This window comes from Phytophthora cinnamomi (assembly GCF_018691715.1).
Source record: "Phytophthora cinnamomi strain GKB4 chromosome Unknown Contig22, whole genome shotgun sequence".
NCBI classification, from domain to species: Eukaryota; Oomycota; class Peronosporomycetes; order Peronosporales; family Peronosporaceae; genus Phytophthora; species Phytophthora cinnamomi.
The window spans coordinates 877,967-892,731 of NW_027150955.1; the positions used below are offsets into that span (position 1 = coordinate 877,967).

The following is a 14,765-nucleotide window of genomic DNA, read 5'->3' on the forward strand; positions in this document are numbered from 1 at the left end:
CGAGCTGGTCTGCAGGAAGACGCCAATTTTCAGCGAGCATGCGAGAGCAAATGTCCTCACAGCCTCAAGTTTGGGCCGCAGTATTAGAGCTACACTGCAGTCAGCATCTTCTTTCGCTACTGCTCCCTCCGGTTTTAGTAGCCGTCGTCGCTGTCTCCTCTACCCCCCCCCCCCCCCCCCCCCCCCCCCCCCCCCCCCTTAGCAGCGAAGCCGAATCTACCACCTCAACAAACTGAGGGTCTACACGACGTTGAGCATGCATTCGTATCCCAGCGTAGAGCGCTTCGATATTATCCCATCCAGTTTCCAGCGAGTTCATACTTAGTCATTCTGATGACCCACCACAGACCGGTTTTGAATGAAAAGCCCACGCAGTATGCACCGAAATGATAGCGCGTCCCCTAACTACAGCACAGACCACAACGCGCGATCATTTCAGACCTTCCAGGGTGACCAAGTTCGCTGCACGAAAGACTGACCCCGACACCAATACCGGCATCTCAAGCTTGCGACTACTTTTCGTAGTCGGGCCGTTCGACTGCCATGCTTTTGTAAACAGATAACGGGTCTCGGCATTTTAGCCCAGTCGAATGAGGATACGTTTGACCACGAGCAACCCCACATCGGCACAAGTTGCGCGATGTTCAAATCTGGGATTACTTGGCTTCTTCGGATATCTCCGCTCACACCCGACAAGCTAAAACGAGACAGTGCTTTTGCGTCTTGGAAGGTGATGATGCCGTTGACGGAACGGACAGCTTGGGAAACTGCTTCTATCATCACTGCACCAAGAAGTATTTCATGCAAGTCCCCTTGTTCAGTTGCGATGAAATCGACCCCAGAGTCCTTGAGTGCCATGGATAAGAAAGTGGTGGCCATGCTAGCAGACCATCCATTGCAGCAGCCTGGTTTGACGCGTTTTCAGAAGTCAGGGGACAAGCGGTACTAAAAGACAGCGCTCTAGTTGCGAGCCGATGGTGGAATCGGCCGACTTCTCCATCGAATTTAGATCACCTACCGCCGTTCTTCCAGGTAAAGTCCAGGAGGGGGCTACGCCTCTCGCGCGCAAGAAAAAAAAAGCGGTAAAGCATACCCTCCACAGTGTACAAGTCTCGACTCAATCTTAGTACCATCCAAGCTTTCCATCAACATGATGTGCCCAATCGAATCTTGCATGTCTGCTTTCTCCTTACCGCTCGTTGGTTCCCGCCAATATCGCGTACAACGAATCTCCCGACGACCGCATCCACCACCGCACCACGTTACTCCACAATTGGCCAAGCACTTCCTTGATACGTTCGAAAAATGAGCTTCGCCACCCGTTCGCCCTAGGCTCCACCACGCACAATCGAGCACTCGAGAGCAAAAAGCCTTTCAAGTCCAGGCCGCAAGATTTCGATGCAGTCAGCACATTCTCAAACCGCGCCCCTCCGTTCTTAGTGGCCGCCGTCGAGTTTGAGCGATCTCAACGAGTCGAGTGATCGACAGCCGTAGTACTGTCGACTACAGTCTGTAGTAGCTCCCCGTCACGCTGATACAGAGTTCCTCCTCCTCAATGACGGCCCAGGGCGCTGCAAGGCTGAATCCACCGCCTCTACAACCCGAGGGCCTACGCGACATCAAGTGTGAGCATGCTTGCATATCCCAGCGCGCTTCGATTCGTCCCATTTACGGCTTGCAGCTGGCCAACGACGCGTACTGGGGTTCAAGAACAATCACCGGCTGTTGAGTGCGTTGGCGAGGGCGTTCATCAAGCTCGGACACTCACGGAAGGACTCGCCCCGCTGTGAAGTCAAGTGGGGTGTGCTGTAGTCGATCCCGATCGTTGTGGCGTTTGTTGTACATCAGCACCGACCAACTTTTCACCAAGGTGGACGAGCTGGTCAAGGTGTTCTACGTCGGCACTCGGTTCGTGATGCCACACTGGTGGCTACGTTTGTTCTGGAGCAGGTCATTCTCGGCGCCTCGGTGCTGCAGGCATGCGGATGAGTATGTGCACGGAGCGCCTCCGTGTCAAGCAGCGCAAGGTCATCTTCAAGGCCTTTACCAAGTCGCAATCGACCAGCTACGCGGCTACCCAGAAATTTGGCAACCGTAGTTCTCTCCCTGGTGGTTTCCACGCGGTGCTTCAGCCGCTGGTTGTACTCAATTTTGTACCCCATACTACAGCTGTGCGCGAGAACATCATCGGCGGTGGACGTACTTAACGTCGCGCCAAGTTCATTGGTGCCTGCTTCGTTGCCCAGGACGGCTTGGACGCTATCCCTGAGGGAAGGAAGACGCAGTACTTTGACTTTATCGAGGCGGACGCCAGCACTTTTGTTGGTCGTCGTGAAGTTCAACTTTCCGATGACCCACCCAGATCGGGTTTTAAATTGAAAAGCCGAATACCAACCCGTCTCTCTTAAATTTTTTTGATGTCAGTTCACTCAATGAGTTGACAGTTTTAATTTCAGTTCGCTCAATGAGTTGACAGTAGCTGGAACTATATTCACGCATGAAATGCAATAGTATCTTATTCGCTGAAGAGGTTGGTCTTCTCGACGTTTGTACCTGGGATACATGAGTCTTCCAGTTGCTGCTAGCTCATGCCTTAGAACAACGTGCGCGTCGTGCCAGTTTCTCTCAGACGCAGGTTTGCCTCTGTATCTGTTACCGTCCCCGACTTTTGACAATAATTGAAATTACATGTATTTTACCAATACACGTATAGTTATATTTTATAAGGAATATAAAATAATCTCTTACCATTGTTGCGTTATTATTTTGATTGGTAAAGAAAATTGCTCGATCCTGGTAACTAAGCCAAAAACAATTATAATTCCATCTAGAAGACCACATTATTTCTGTTCATTATTTATTGTACTAATATGTAAACATAAAATGCCCACAATCAGATGGTCTCATAAGGAGGGTGACCAATTTCCAAGTCGAAGGTGGGTAGACGCGCTCGTGGTGGTGGAAACCCTGTGTGGAAGAACGAACTCGCTCAATGCTGCTTGATCCACCGGGGACGTGCTTGAGGGAGGTGACGGAAGGAAGATAGGGAACACTCCACTCCACTGCAGAAGGGCGACTTGGCGCTCGACGCGCTGGCGGACAATGCATCCTAGCTCTTTCTTCTACGCTGGTCATGGAAGATGGTTCCGAGTTGGTTGTGGTACTGAAGGTTATGTGGCTGGGTAAGCTTCGATGGTCAAGGTCTCTCCCATTGAGACATCGTCCTCCGTCTGCTGGAACTGAATGAGGTGAACCGTTAAATGGGATAGGGACGATTGCGGTGCATTCCCCGGCTGTTCCTTGCATATGTCACCTCGCTCCTCTCCACACCCGCCACCTGCCTTACCAACCTAAGGTATGCCACCTTAGCTAAAGCCTGCAGTCGCTCCGCCACCGCGCGTGCTTTGATCGTGGAGGTCTCACTCTTGCATTTACCTCGGACACCCGAGGACCCCAGCGCCCGCCCGCCCGCCCGTTCGGTTGACCACCCCAGTCGAGCGAGACACCTGTTCCTCGCCACGGAATTTCGACTAGCAGCGTCCAAGCTCCGACCACGCCGACGGACTCTAGGATGAGTTTACTCCAGCCAGAGGCCAACGATGCCGGCGAGGAGGTGCCAGGCGTGTACCGCTCGCTCAACTTTCGCAGCCTGCAGGAACCGTACTCGAACCGCGGTGGCGACACCATGGCGAGTCGGTACAGCACTCTGCGCGCCGACAACTTGGAGACCATGCTTGACGGCGGTTTGGAGCGCTTTACAAGAAGTACAACCACCTGTCGCGCAAGGTGAACCTGCAGTTGCCGACCCCGAAGTGCGTTTCGAAAACCTGTCCTTCTCGGTTCAGGTACCCGAGAGTGTGAGCGGCCACGGCACGGTGGGCTCGCACCTGGCCTCCATCTTCACGCCGTGGCAGAAGGTGCCCATGATGACCAAGCACGCGCTTCACCCGATGACTGGTATCATCAAGCCAGGTTCCATGACGCTCATCTTAGCCAACCCCGGTGCGGGCAAGTCGACGTTCCTCAAGGCGCTGGCTGGCAAGCTGCAGGACAACTCCAAGACTGAAATTGGCGGAGAAATCCTGTACTCCGGTCTGCGCGGTAACGAGATCGACCTCATCAAGCTGGCAGGACTCGTTGACCAGACGGACAACCACATCCCGACGCTCACGGTGCGCGAGACGTTCAAATTCGCCGACATGTGCGTCAACGGCCGTCCGGAAGACCAGCCCGAGGAGATGCGTGACATCGCCGCACTGAGGACGGAGCTGTTCCTGCAGATTCTGGGTCTGGAGAACTGTGCCGACACTGTGGTGGGCGACGCGCTGCTGCGTGGTGTGAGTGGTGGCGAGCGCAAGCGTGTGACGGTGGGCGAGGTGCTGGTTGGCGGCCAGAGCCTGTTCCTGTGTGACGAGATCTCGACGGGTCTCGACAGTGCCGCCACGTTCGACATCGTCAAGTCCATGCGCACGTGGTGCAAGACGCTGGGCGGTTCCGTCATTGTGGCGCTGCTGCAGCCGACGCCCGAGGTGGTGGAGATGTTTGATGATATTTTGATGATCAACGAGGGTCACATGGTGTACCATGGACCGAGGACGGAGATCCTGGACTACTTCGAGGAGCGTGGCTTCACGTGCCCACCGCGCGTGGACCCGGCCGATTTTCTGATCGAGGTGACATCGGGGCGTGGCCACCGATACTCAAACGGCAGGGTTCCGAAGCAGGACCTGGCCGTCTCGTCGGAAGATTTCAACAACCTCTTCTGCCAGTCAAGCATCTACCGCAAGACGCACGAGGCAATCAGCAAGGGATTCAACGAGCACCAGTTTGACAGCCCGGAGGACTTCCAGAAAGCCAAAAGCGTGACGAATCTGTTGCGCTCGAAGCAGAAGTCGGAGTTTGGCCTAGCATTTGTGCCGAGCACGTTGCTGCTGCTGAACCGGCAGAAGCTGGTGTGGCTGCGTGACCCCCCACTGCTATGGGGTAAGCTGATCGAAGCGCTGGTCATTGGTCTGGTCATGGGTATGATCTACTTCAACGTGAGCTCGACCTACTACCTGCGCATGATCTTCTTCAGCATCGCGCTGTTCCAGCGTCAGGCGTGGCAGCAGATCACCATCTCGTTCCAGCTGCGCAAGGTGTTCTACAAGCAGCGCCCACGCAACTTCTTCCGCACGACCTCCTATGCGATCGCGGAGAGTGTGGTGCAGATTCCGGTGAACGTCGTCGTTTCGTTCGTGCTGGGCACGTTCTTCTACTTCATGAGCGGCCTGACGCGGTCGTTCGAGAAGTACATCGTGTTCTACCTGGTGTTGCTATGCTTCCAGCACGCCATCAGTGCGTACATGACGATGCTGAGTGCGCTGTCGCCGAGTATCACGGTGGGTCAGGCTCTTGCTTCGATCTCAGTGAGCTTCTTCTTGCTGTTCTCGGGCAACATTATCCTGGCGGACCTGATCCCGAACTACTGGATCTGGATGTACTGGTTCTCTCCGATTTCGTGGGCGCTGCGTAGCAACATGCTGTCGGAGTTCTCGAGCGACCGGTACACCCCAGCCCAAAGCAAGAAGTTCCTGGACAGTTTCTCGATCAAGCAAGGCACCGAGTACATTTGGTTTGGTATTGTTGTGCTGGCGATGTACTACTTCGTGTTCACGACGCTGAACGGTTTGGCGCTGCACTTCATCCGATACGAGAAGTACAAGGGCGTGAGCGTGAAGGCGATGACGGACAATGTCCCGGAAGAGGACAACGTGTACGTCGAGGTGCGAACTCCAGGTGCAACGGATGTTGTACAGCCGAAAGCACGCAGCGGTGGTCTGCCGTTCACACCGTCGAACCTGTGCATTAAGGACCTGGAGTATTTCGTGACGCTGCCGTCAGGTGAGGAGAAGCAACTCCTGCGCGGCATCACGGCCCACTTCGAGCCGGGTCGCATGGTGGCTCTCATGGGAGCAACGGGTGCTGGTAAGACGACGCTGATGGACGTGATTGCCGGCCGCAAGACGGGTGGCCGCATCGTGGGCGACATCATCGTGAACGGCGAGCCGAAGAACCCGGCCAATTTCAGCCGTATCACTGCGTACTGCGAGCAGATGGACATCCACTCGGAGGCCGCTTCGATCTACGAGGCTCTTGTGTTCTCGGCCAACCTTCGACTACCACCGACCTTCACTAAGGAGGAGCGCATGAACCTGGTGAATGAAACACTCGAGCTGCTCGAGCTGTCGCCGATCGCGAGCGCCATGGTAGGGAGTCTGTCAGTCGAGCAGAAAAAACGCGTGACGATCGGTGTGGAGGTGGTGTCGAACCCGAGCATCCTGTTCCTGGATGAACCGACCAGTGGCCTGGATGCACGTTCAGCTCTGATCGTGATGCGTGGTGTGCAGTCGATTGCCCGCACGGGCCGCACGGTGCTGTGCACAATCCACCAGCCCAGTATTTCGATCTTTGAGCTGTTTGATGGTCTGCTTCTGCTGCAGAAGGGCGGCTACACGGCCTACTTCGGCGACCTTGGTGTTGACTCGGTGAAGATGCTCGAGTACTTTGAGTCGATCCCGGGCACGGAGCAAATCCGCCCGCAGTACAACCCGGCCACGTACATGCTAGAGGTGATCGGTGCCGGTATCGGCCGCGACGTGAAGGACTACTCGGTGGAGTACAAGAACAGTGAGCTGTACAAGTCGAACCGCGAGCGTACGCTGGAGCTGGCCAAAGTGTCGGACGAGTTTATCCGTCACTCGACGCTGAACTACAAGCCGATCGCGACGGGTTTCTGGAACCAGCTCTGTGCATTGACGACGAAACAGCGTCTCACATACTGGCGCAACCCACAGTACAACTTCATGCGCATGTTCCTGTTCCCGTTGTTCGCCATCATCTTTGGCACCACGTTCTACCAGTTGTCAGCCGGAAGCGTGAAGAAGATCAACTCGCACATCGGTCTCATTTACAACAGCATGGACTTCATCGGTGTCATTAACCTCATGACGGTGCTGGAGGTTACGTGCGCTGAGCGCGCTGTGTTCTACCGCGAGCGCATGTCGAACTACTACGGTCCGCTGCCGTACAGTCTATCGCTGTGGTTCGCGGAGGTGCCGTACCTGATCGTGGTGATCATCCTGTTCGTGACGATCGAGTACTGGCTGGTGGGTTGGAGTTCCAACGCGGGTGACTTCTTCTTCTTCATGTTCGTGTTCTACCTGTACACGTCAGCTTGCACGTACGTGGGCCAGTGGATGTCTGCGTTGATGCCGAACGAGAAGGTGGCGAACGTGGCTGTGGGCGCGCTTTCGTGTCTGTTCAACCTGTTTTCGGGCTACCTGCTGCCGCGCACAGCGATGAAGCATGGTTACAAGTGGTTCCAGTACTTGATGCCGTCGAGCTACTCAATGTCAGCGCTGGTGGGCGTGCAGTTCGGCTACAACCAGGACATCATCGCCGTGACGTCGAAGAACGTGACGACTAACATGACGGTGGCCCACTACATTGAGAAGACGTACGACTTCCGTCCGGACAGTCGGTACAACTTCATGGCTGGTCTGTTGGTGATCTGGGTCGTGCTGCAGGTGGCCATCTACCTCACGTTCAAGTACGTGAGCCACCTCAAGAGATAAGGTACCATACTGGCGGTGTGCGTGGTGCGATGCAATTGCTGATGGTCTGTTGTGCAGACTCTGTCGGTCTTGAAGGCCGTAGAACTAGCTAGTCTCAGCGTTACTTCAGTGTTTTTAGCTTTTTGATGCGAATACATGCATGTTGTTGTGAATGTCCGCCATCTCAAGCAACAGTTAAACAATCCTCCCTATCGAAGAAGTGAACAAGCTGAAACTCAAAACTATGCTGCGCTTCTTCTTTTCTTTTTTTCCTCTTCTTCTTTCACTAAGTAAGGACTCAAACAATAAATCAGTTGTCCACAATCAAGAACGAGCGGCCGTACTGTGATACAACTTTCCAGTGGAATGGGACCTGCAATCCCAGCGGTGGTATTAGATAACCCTCGCAGCCGGTTTTCAGCGTTTCGCGAGACGTTTTATTTTTATTTGACGGTTCTTCTTGTTTTACTGTAAGGATTCTTCTGCCAGACACCCGACCCCCTATTATAAGCTTCACCCCTGCTCTCTGGTATCCATCCTGAACCTTCTCGGTGGGGCACTGTTACAAAAGCGGTTCCCATCAATCTTCGGATTACCGTTGTATAGAAGCTCAAGGAATTTTGCCCCTTCACCCTCAACCGTGAAGAACCACAAACTATGATGTTTCTGGGAGTTGCCACAATAACAATCAAGGAAGGCATGCGAATGTGCTACGTCATTTAAAATGGTGTTGCTCCGATCAGAGAGGTTGGCTACCACAAAACCCTCAAAAGGATTTTTGGAGGGCTTTGTGGTAGCCAACCCTCTGATCGGATGCTGCAACACCATTAAAGTGGCTACGCTGTCGAGATTACAAGAAATCGGCATGCCTTCGAGTCTTCTTGGCTTATACGCAACTTCAAAGGTCCTACAGAATATTTGCAGGGCTGTTAAGGACCCCAGAAACATCATAGTTTGTGGACTTAAGGTGTCGGCACACATTCCTTGAGCTTCTATACAACGGTAATCCGAAGATTGTTGTGGTCTACTTTTTGTAACAGAAGCCCCACCTGGAGAAGGTTCAGGATGGATACCAGAGAGCAGGGGTGACGCTTATAATAGGGGTCGGGTGTCTGGCAGAAGAATCCTTACAGTAAAACAAGAAGAACCGTCAAATAAAAATAAAACGTCTCGCGAAACGCTGAAAACCGGCTGCGAGGGTTATCTAATACCACCGCTGGGATTGCAGGTCCCATTCCACTGGAAAGTTGTATCACAGTACGGCCGCTCGTTCTTGATTGTGGACAACTGATTTATTGTTTGAGTCCTTACTTAGTGGAAAGAAGAAGAGGAAAAAAGAAAAGAAGAAGCGCAGCATAGTTTTGAGTTTCAGCTTGTTCACTTCTTCGATAGGGAGGATTGTTTAACTGTTGCTTGAGATGGCGGACATTCACAACAACATGCATGTATTCGCATCAAAAAGCTAAAAACACTGAAGTAACGCTGAGACTAGCTAGTTCTACGGCCTTCAAGACCGACAGAGTCTGCACAACAGACCATCAGCAATTGCATCGCACCACGCACACCGCCAGTATGGTACCTTATCTCTTGAGGTGGCTCACGTACTTGAACGTGAGGTAGATGGCCACCTGCAGCACGACCCAGATCACCAACAGACCAGCCATGAAGTTGTACCGACTGTCCGGACGGAAGTCGTACGTCTTCTCAATGTAGTGGGCCACCGTCATGTTAGTCGTCACGTTCTTCGACGTCACGGCGATGATGTCCTGGTTGTAGCCGAACTGCACGCCCACCAGCGCTGACATTGAGTAGCTCGACGGCATCAAGTACTGGAACCACTTGTAACCATGCTTCATCGCTGTGCGCGGCAGCAGGTAGCCCGAAAACAGGTTGAACAGACACGAAAGCGCGCCCACAGCCACGTTCGCCACCTTCTCGTTCGGCATCAACGCAGACATCCACTGGCCCACGTACGTGCAAGCTGACGTGTACAGGTAGAACACGAACATGAAGAAGAAGAAGTCACCCGCGTTGGAACTCCAACCCACCAGCCAGTACTCGATCGTCACGAACAGGATGATCACCACGATCAGGTACGGCACCTCCGCGAACCACAGCGATAGACTGTACGGCAGCGGACCGTAGTAGTTCGACATGCGCTCGCGGTAGAACACAGCGCGCTCAGCGCACGTAACCTCCAGCACCGTCATGAGGTTAATGACACCGATGAAGTCCATGCTGTTGTAAATGAGACCGATGTGCGAGTTGATCTTCTTCACGCTTCCGGCTGACAACTGGTAGAACGTGGTGCCAAAGATGATGGCGAACAACGGGAACAGGAACATGCGCATGAAGTTGTACTGTGGGTTGCGCCAGTATGTGAGACGCTGTTTCGTCGTCAATGCACAGAGCTGGTTCCAGAAACCCGTCGCGATCGGCTTGTAGTTCAGCGTCGAGTGACGGATAAACTCGTCCGACACTTTGGCCAGCTCCAGCGTACGCTCGCGGTTCGACTTGTACAGCTCACTGTTCTTGTACTCCACCGAGTAGTCCTTCACGTCGCGGCCGATACCGGCACCGATCACCTCTAGCATGTACGTGGCCGGGTTGTACTGCGGGCGGATTTGCTCCGTGCCCGGGATCGACTCAAAGTACTCGAGCATCTTCACCGAGTCAACACCAAGGTCGCCGAAGTAGGCCGTGTAGCCGCCCTTCTGCAGCAGAAGCAGACCATCAAACAGCTCAAAGATCGAAATACTGGGCTGGTGGATTGTGCACAGCACCGTGCGGCCCGTGCGGGCAATCGACTGCACACCACGCATCACGATCAGAGCTGAACGTGCATCCAGGCCACTGGTCGGTTCATCCAGGAACAGGATGCTCGGGTTCGACACCACCTCCACACCGATCGTCACGCGTTTTTCTGCTCGACTGACAGACTCCCTACCATGGCGCTCGCGATCGGCGACAGCTCGAGCAGCTCGAGTGTTTCATTCACCAGGTTCATGCGCTCCTCCTTAGTGAAGGTCGGTGGTAGTCGAAGGTTGGCCGAGAACACAAGAGCCTCGTAGATCGAAGCGGCCTCCGAGTGGATGTCCATCTGCTCGCAGTACGCAGTGATACGGCTGAAATTGGCCGGGTTCTTCGGCTCGCCGTTCACGATGATGTCGCCCACGATGCGGCCACCCGTCTTGCGGCCGGCAATCACGTCCATCAGCGTCGTCTTACCAGCACCCGTTGCTCCCATGAGAGCCACCATGCGACCCGGCTCGAAGTGGGCCGTGATGCCGCGCAGGAGTTGCTTCTCCTCACCTGACGGCAGCGTCACGAAATACTCCAGGTCCTTAATGCACAGGTTCGACGGTGTGAACGGCAGACCACCGCTGCGTGCTTTCGGCTGTACAACATCCGTTGCACCTGGAGTTCGCACCTCGACGTACACGTTGTCCTCTTCCGGGACATTGTCCGTCATCGCCTTCACGCTCACGCCCTTGTACTTCTCGTATCGGATGAAGTGCAGCGCCAAACCGTTCAGCGTCGTGAACACGAAGTAGTACATCGCCAGCACAACAATACCAAACCAAATGTACTCGGTGCCTTGCTTGATCGAGAAACTGTCCAGGAACTTCTTGCTTTGGGCTGGGGTGTACCGGTCGCTCGAGAACTCCGACAGCATGTTGCTACGCAGCGCCCACGAAATCGGAGAGAACCAGTACATCCAGATCCAGTAGTTCGGGATCAGGTCCGCCAGGATAATGTTGCCCGAGAACAGCAAGAAGAAGCTCACTGAGATCGAAGCAAGAGCCTGACCCACCGTGATACTCGGCGACAGCGCACTCAGCATCGTCATGTACGCACTGATGGCGTGCTGGAAGCATAGCAACACCAGGTAGAACACGATGTACTTCTCGAACGACCGCGTCAGGCCGCTCATGAAGTAGAAGAACGTGCCCAGCACGAACGAAACGACGACGTTCACCGGAATCTGCACCACACTCTCCGCGATCGCATAGGAGGTCGTGCGGAAGAAGTTGCGTGGGCGCTGCTTGTAGAACACCTTGCGCAGCTGGAACGAGATGGTGATCTGCTGCCACGCCTGACGCTGGAACAGCGCGATGCTGAAGAAGATCATGCGCAGGTAGTAGGTCGAGCTCACGTTGAAGTAGATCATACCCATGACCAGACCAATGACCAGCGCTTCGATCAGCTTACCCCATAGCAGTGGGGGGTCACGCAGCCACACCAGCTTCTGCCGGTTCAGCAGCAGCAACGTGCTCGGCACAAATGCTAGGCCAAACTCCGACTTCTGCTTCGAGCGCAACAGATTCGTCACGCTTTTGGCTTTCTGGAAGTCCTCCGGGCTGTCAAACTGGTGCTCGTTGAATCCCTTGCTGATTGCCTCGTGCGTCTTGCGGTAGATGCTTGACTGGCAGAAGAGGTTGTTGAAATCTTCCGACGAGACGGCCAGGTCCTGCTTCGGAACCCTGCCGTTTGAGTATCGGTGGCCACGCCCCGATGTCACCTCGATCAGAAAATCGGCCGGGTCCACGCGCGGTGGGCACGTGAAGCCACGCTCCTCGAAGTAGTCCAGGATCTCCGTCCTCGGTCCATGGTACACCATGTGACCCTCGTTGATCATCAAAATATCATCAAACATCTCCACCACCTCGGGCGTCGGCTGCAGCAGCGCCACAATGACGGAACCGCCCAGCGTCTTGCACCACGTGCGCATGGACTTGACGATGTCGAACGTGGCGGCACTGTCGAGACCCGTCGAGATCTCGTCACACAGGAACAGGCTCTGGCCGCCAACCAGCACCTCGCCCACCGTCACACGCTTGCGCTCGCCACCACTCACACCACGCAGCAGCGCGTCGCCCACCACAGTGTCGGCACAGTTCTCCAGACCCAGAATCTGCAGGAACAGCTCCGTCCTCAGTGCGGCGATGTCACGCATCTCCTCGGGCTGGTCTTCCGGACGGCCGTTGACGCACATGTCGGCGAATTTGAACGTCTCGCGCACCGTGAGCGTCGGGATGTGGTTGTCCGTCTGGTCAACGAGTCCTGCCAGCTTGATGAGGTCGATCTCGTTACCGCGCAGACCGGAGTACAGGATTTCTCCGCCAATTTCAGTCTTGAGTTGTCCTGCAGCTTGCCAGCCAGCGCCTTGAGGAACGTCGACTTGCCCGCACCGGGGTTGGCTAAGATGAGCGTCATGGAACCTGGCTTGATGATACCAGTCATCGGGTGAAGCGCGTGCTTGGTCATCATGGGCACCTTCTGCCACGGCGTGAAGATGGAGGCCAGGTGCGAGCCCACCGTGCCGTGGCCGCTCACACTCTCGGGTACCTGAACCGAGAAGGACAGGTTTTCGAAACGCACTTCGGGGTCGGCAACTGCAGGTTCACCTTGCGCGACAGGTGGTTGTACTTCTTGTAAAGCGCTCCAAACCGCCGTCAAGCATGGTCTCCAAGTTGTCGGCGCGCAGAGTGCTGTACCGACTCGCCATGGTGTCGCCACCGCGGTTCGAGTACGGTTCCTGCAGGCTGCGAAAGTTGAGCGAGCGGTACACGCCTGGCACCTCCTCGCCGGCATCGTTGGCCTCTGGCTGGAGTAAACTCATCCTAGAGTCCGTCGGCGTGGTCGGAGCTTGGACGCTGCTAGTCGAAATTCCGTGGCGAGGAACAGGTGTCTCGCTCGACTGGGGTGGTCAACCGAACGGGCGGGCGGGCGGGCGCTGGGGTCCTCGGGTGTCCGAGGTAAATGCAAGAGTGAGACCTCCACGATCAAAGCACGCGCGGTGGCGGAGCGACTGCAGGCTTTAGCTAAGGTGGCATACCTTAGGTTGGTAAGGCAGGTGGTGGCTGCGGAGAGGGGCGAGGTGGCATGTGCCCAGACGTAAGGAACAGCCGGGGAGGGCTCTGCAGTTGGCCCTATCCAATTGAACGTGTCACCTCACTCAGGTGCTAGCAGACGGTGGACGATAATTTCCATGGGAGAGACCTTCACCCCCCGAAGCTTACCCAGCCACATAACACTTTATCATGTGGGTCTTACTAGGCCATCTGCCAGTCAGCAATTATTTTTTTTCATGTTAGCAGAATAAATAATGAATAGAAATGATGTTGCCTTCGTGATGAAATTATAATTGATTTTTCTGAGGTTCCAGAATCGCAAAATAGTTTTAATATCAGCAGTAGTACATGTATCGAATTATTTACAAATTACTGATAATGTTCGTGCCATTTCAATTTTTATTTAAAAATAGCCAATCCAGCCGGTACTTTTGCCACGGTGCCCACCCAACACGAACCAGCTGCCCATATGGGGATTCCATCTGTCTTCGTGCCTTAGTGTTTTCGTGTCTTCGCGCATTGTTGACAATGGCTCTTGTTCCACGGTGTGAGCCACTGGAAGACGCAAATATCCCAGGTACAAACCTCGAGAAGACCCATCTCTTTAGCAAATAAGATACTCCTGTATTTCATGCGTGAATATAACGTTAGTACCAGCTCCAGCGACGGGATCGACGCCTACTGCTACGCTGTTTGTCTCTCAACCGCATATTTCGTGCTCGTAAAATTAGGTACAGTAACAAGGTTTTCATTGTAAAACGCGGAATGCTGATGTGTCTGGTGTTCCCGACTCGTTCCCGATTGCATCCAGACTATCCCGACTGATTCAGTCTCGTGCCAGACTCGATCCCGACCAGACTAATAGAACGGGAAAGTCGGGTAGGGTATATGCATACGTTTCGGTTAGTTTTCCTTGGAGAGGAGGCATAACTGGCCCGAAAGGCAAGCGGACTTATTCCACAAAGCTCAACCATATACAGTACACCACAGTCTTGCGCCGAAGGTGGTGCCGCTCGCGTTAACAGTATGTATACTGCACTGTAATATATATTTTAATATGTCTACATTTTAACTCGAGCGTCAGATACAACCTTGGGCGCAGACATGTATTCGAACGACTACGCCTCGGACGCATTCATTACTTGACCGGCGAGAATAATTTGATACATGATTTCGCAGTGTGCAGTGCACGCTAGGTATTATAATACAGTTTCGTTTTAAAGCGAGGTGCATTGCAGTCATTTAGTTCTAGGATTCCTAACGACCAGCAAATGCCCGTCGTCCGGCGCAATATAATCGCCGAACACTGTGCTGG

At 54.2% G+C, this 14,765-nt stretch overlaps 2 protein-coding genes across 2 annotated transcripts; one reads left to right on the forward strand and one right to left on the reverse strand.

Moving 5' to 3' along the window:
* Nucleotides 1-3,950: 3,950 nt before the first annotated feature.
* IUM83_12165 (ATP-binding Cassette (ABC) Superfamily) lies at nt 3,951-7,616 on the forward strand (the record flags this gene model as incomplete). Its single annotated transcript, XM_067936772.1, has 1 exon — nt 3,951-7,616. One exon carries the CDS (start codon nt 3,951-3,953, stop codon nt 7,614-7,616), a length of 3,666 nt encoding a protein of 1,221 aa, XP_067795039.1.
* Nucleotides 7,617-9,175: 1,559 nt separating this feature from the next.
* On the reverse strand, nt 9,176-13,218 carry IUM83_12166 (ATP-binding Cassette (ABC) Superfamily; the record flags this gene model as incomplete). Its single annotated transcript, XM_067936773.1, has 4 exons — nt 9,176-10,402; nt 10,543-12,740; nt 12,788-12,991; nt 13,098-13,218. 4 exons carry the CDS (start codon nt 13,216-13,218, stop codon nt 9,176-9,178), a joined length of 3,750 nt encoding a protein of 1,249 aa, XP_067795036.1.
* Nucleotides 13,219-14,765: the final 1,547 nt, after the last annotated feature.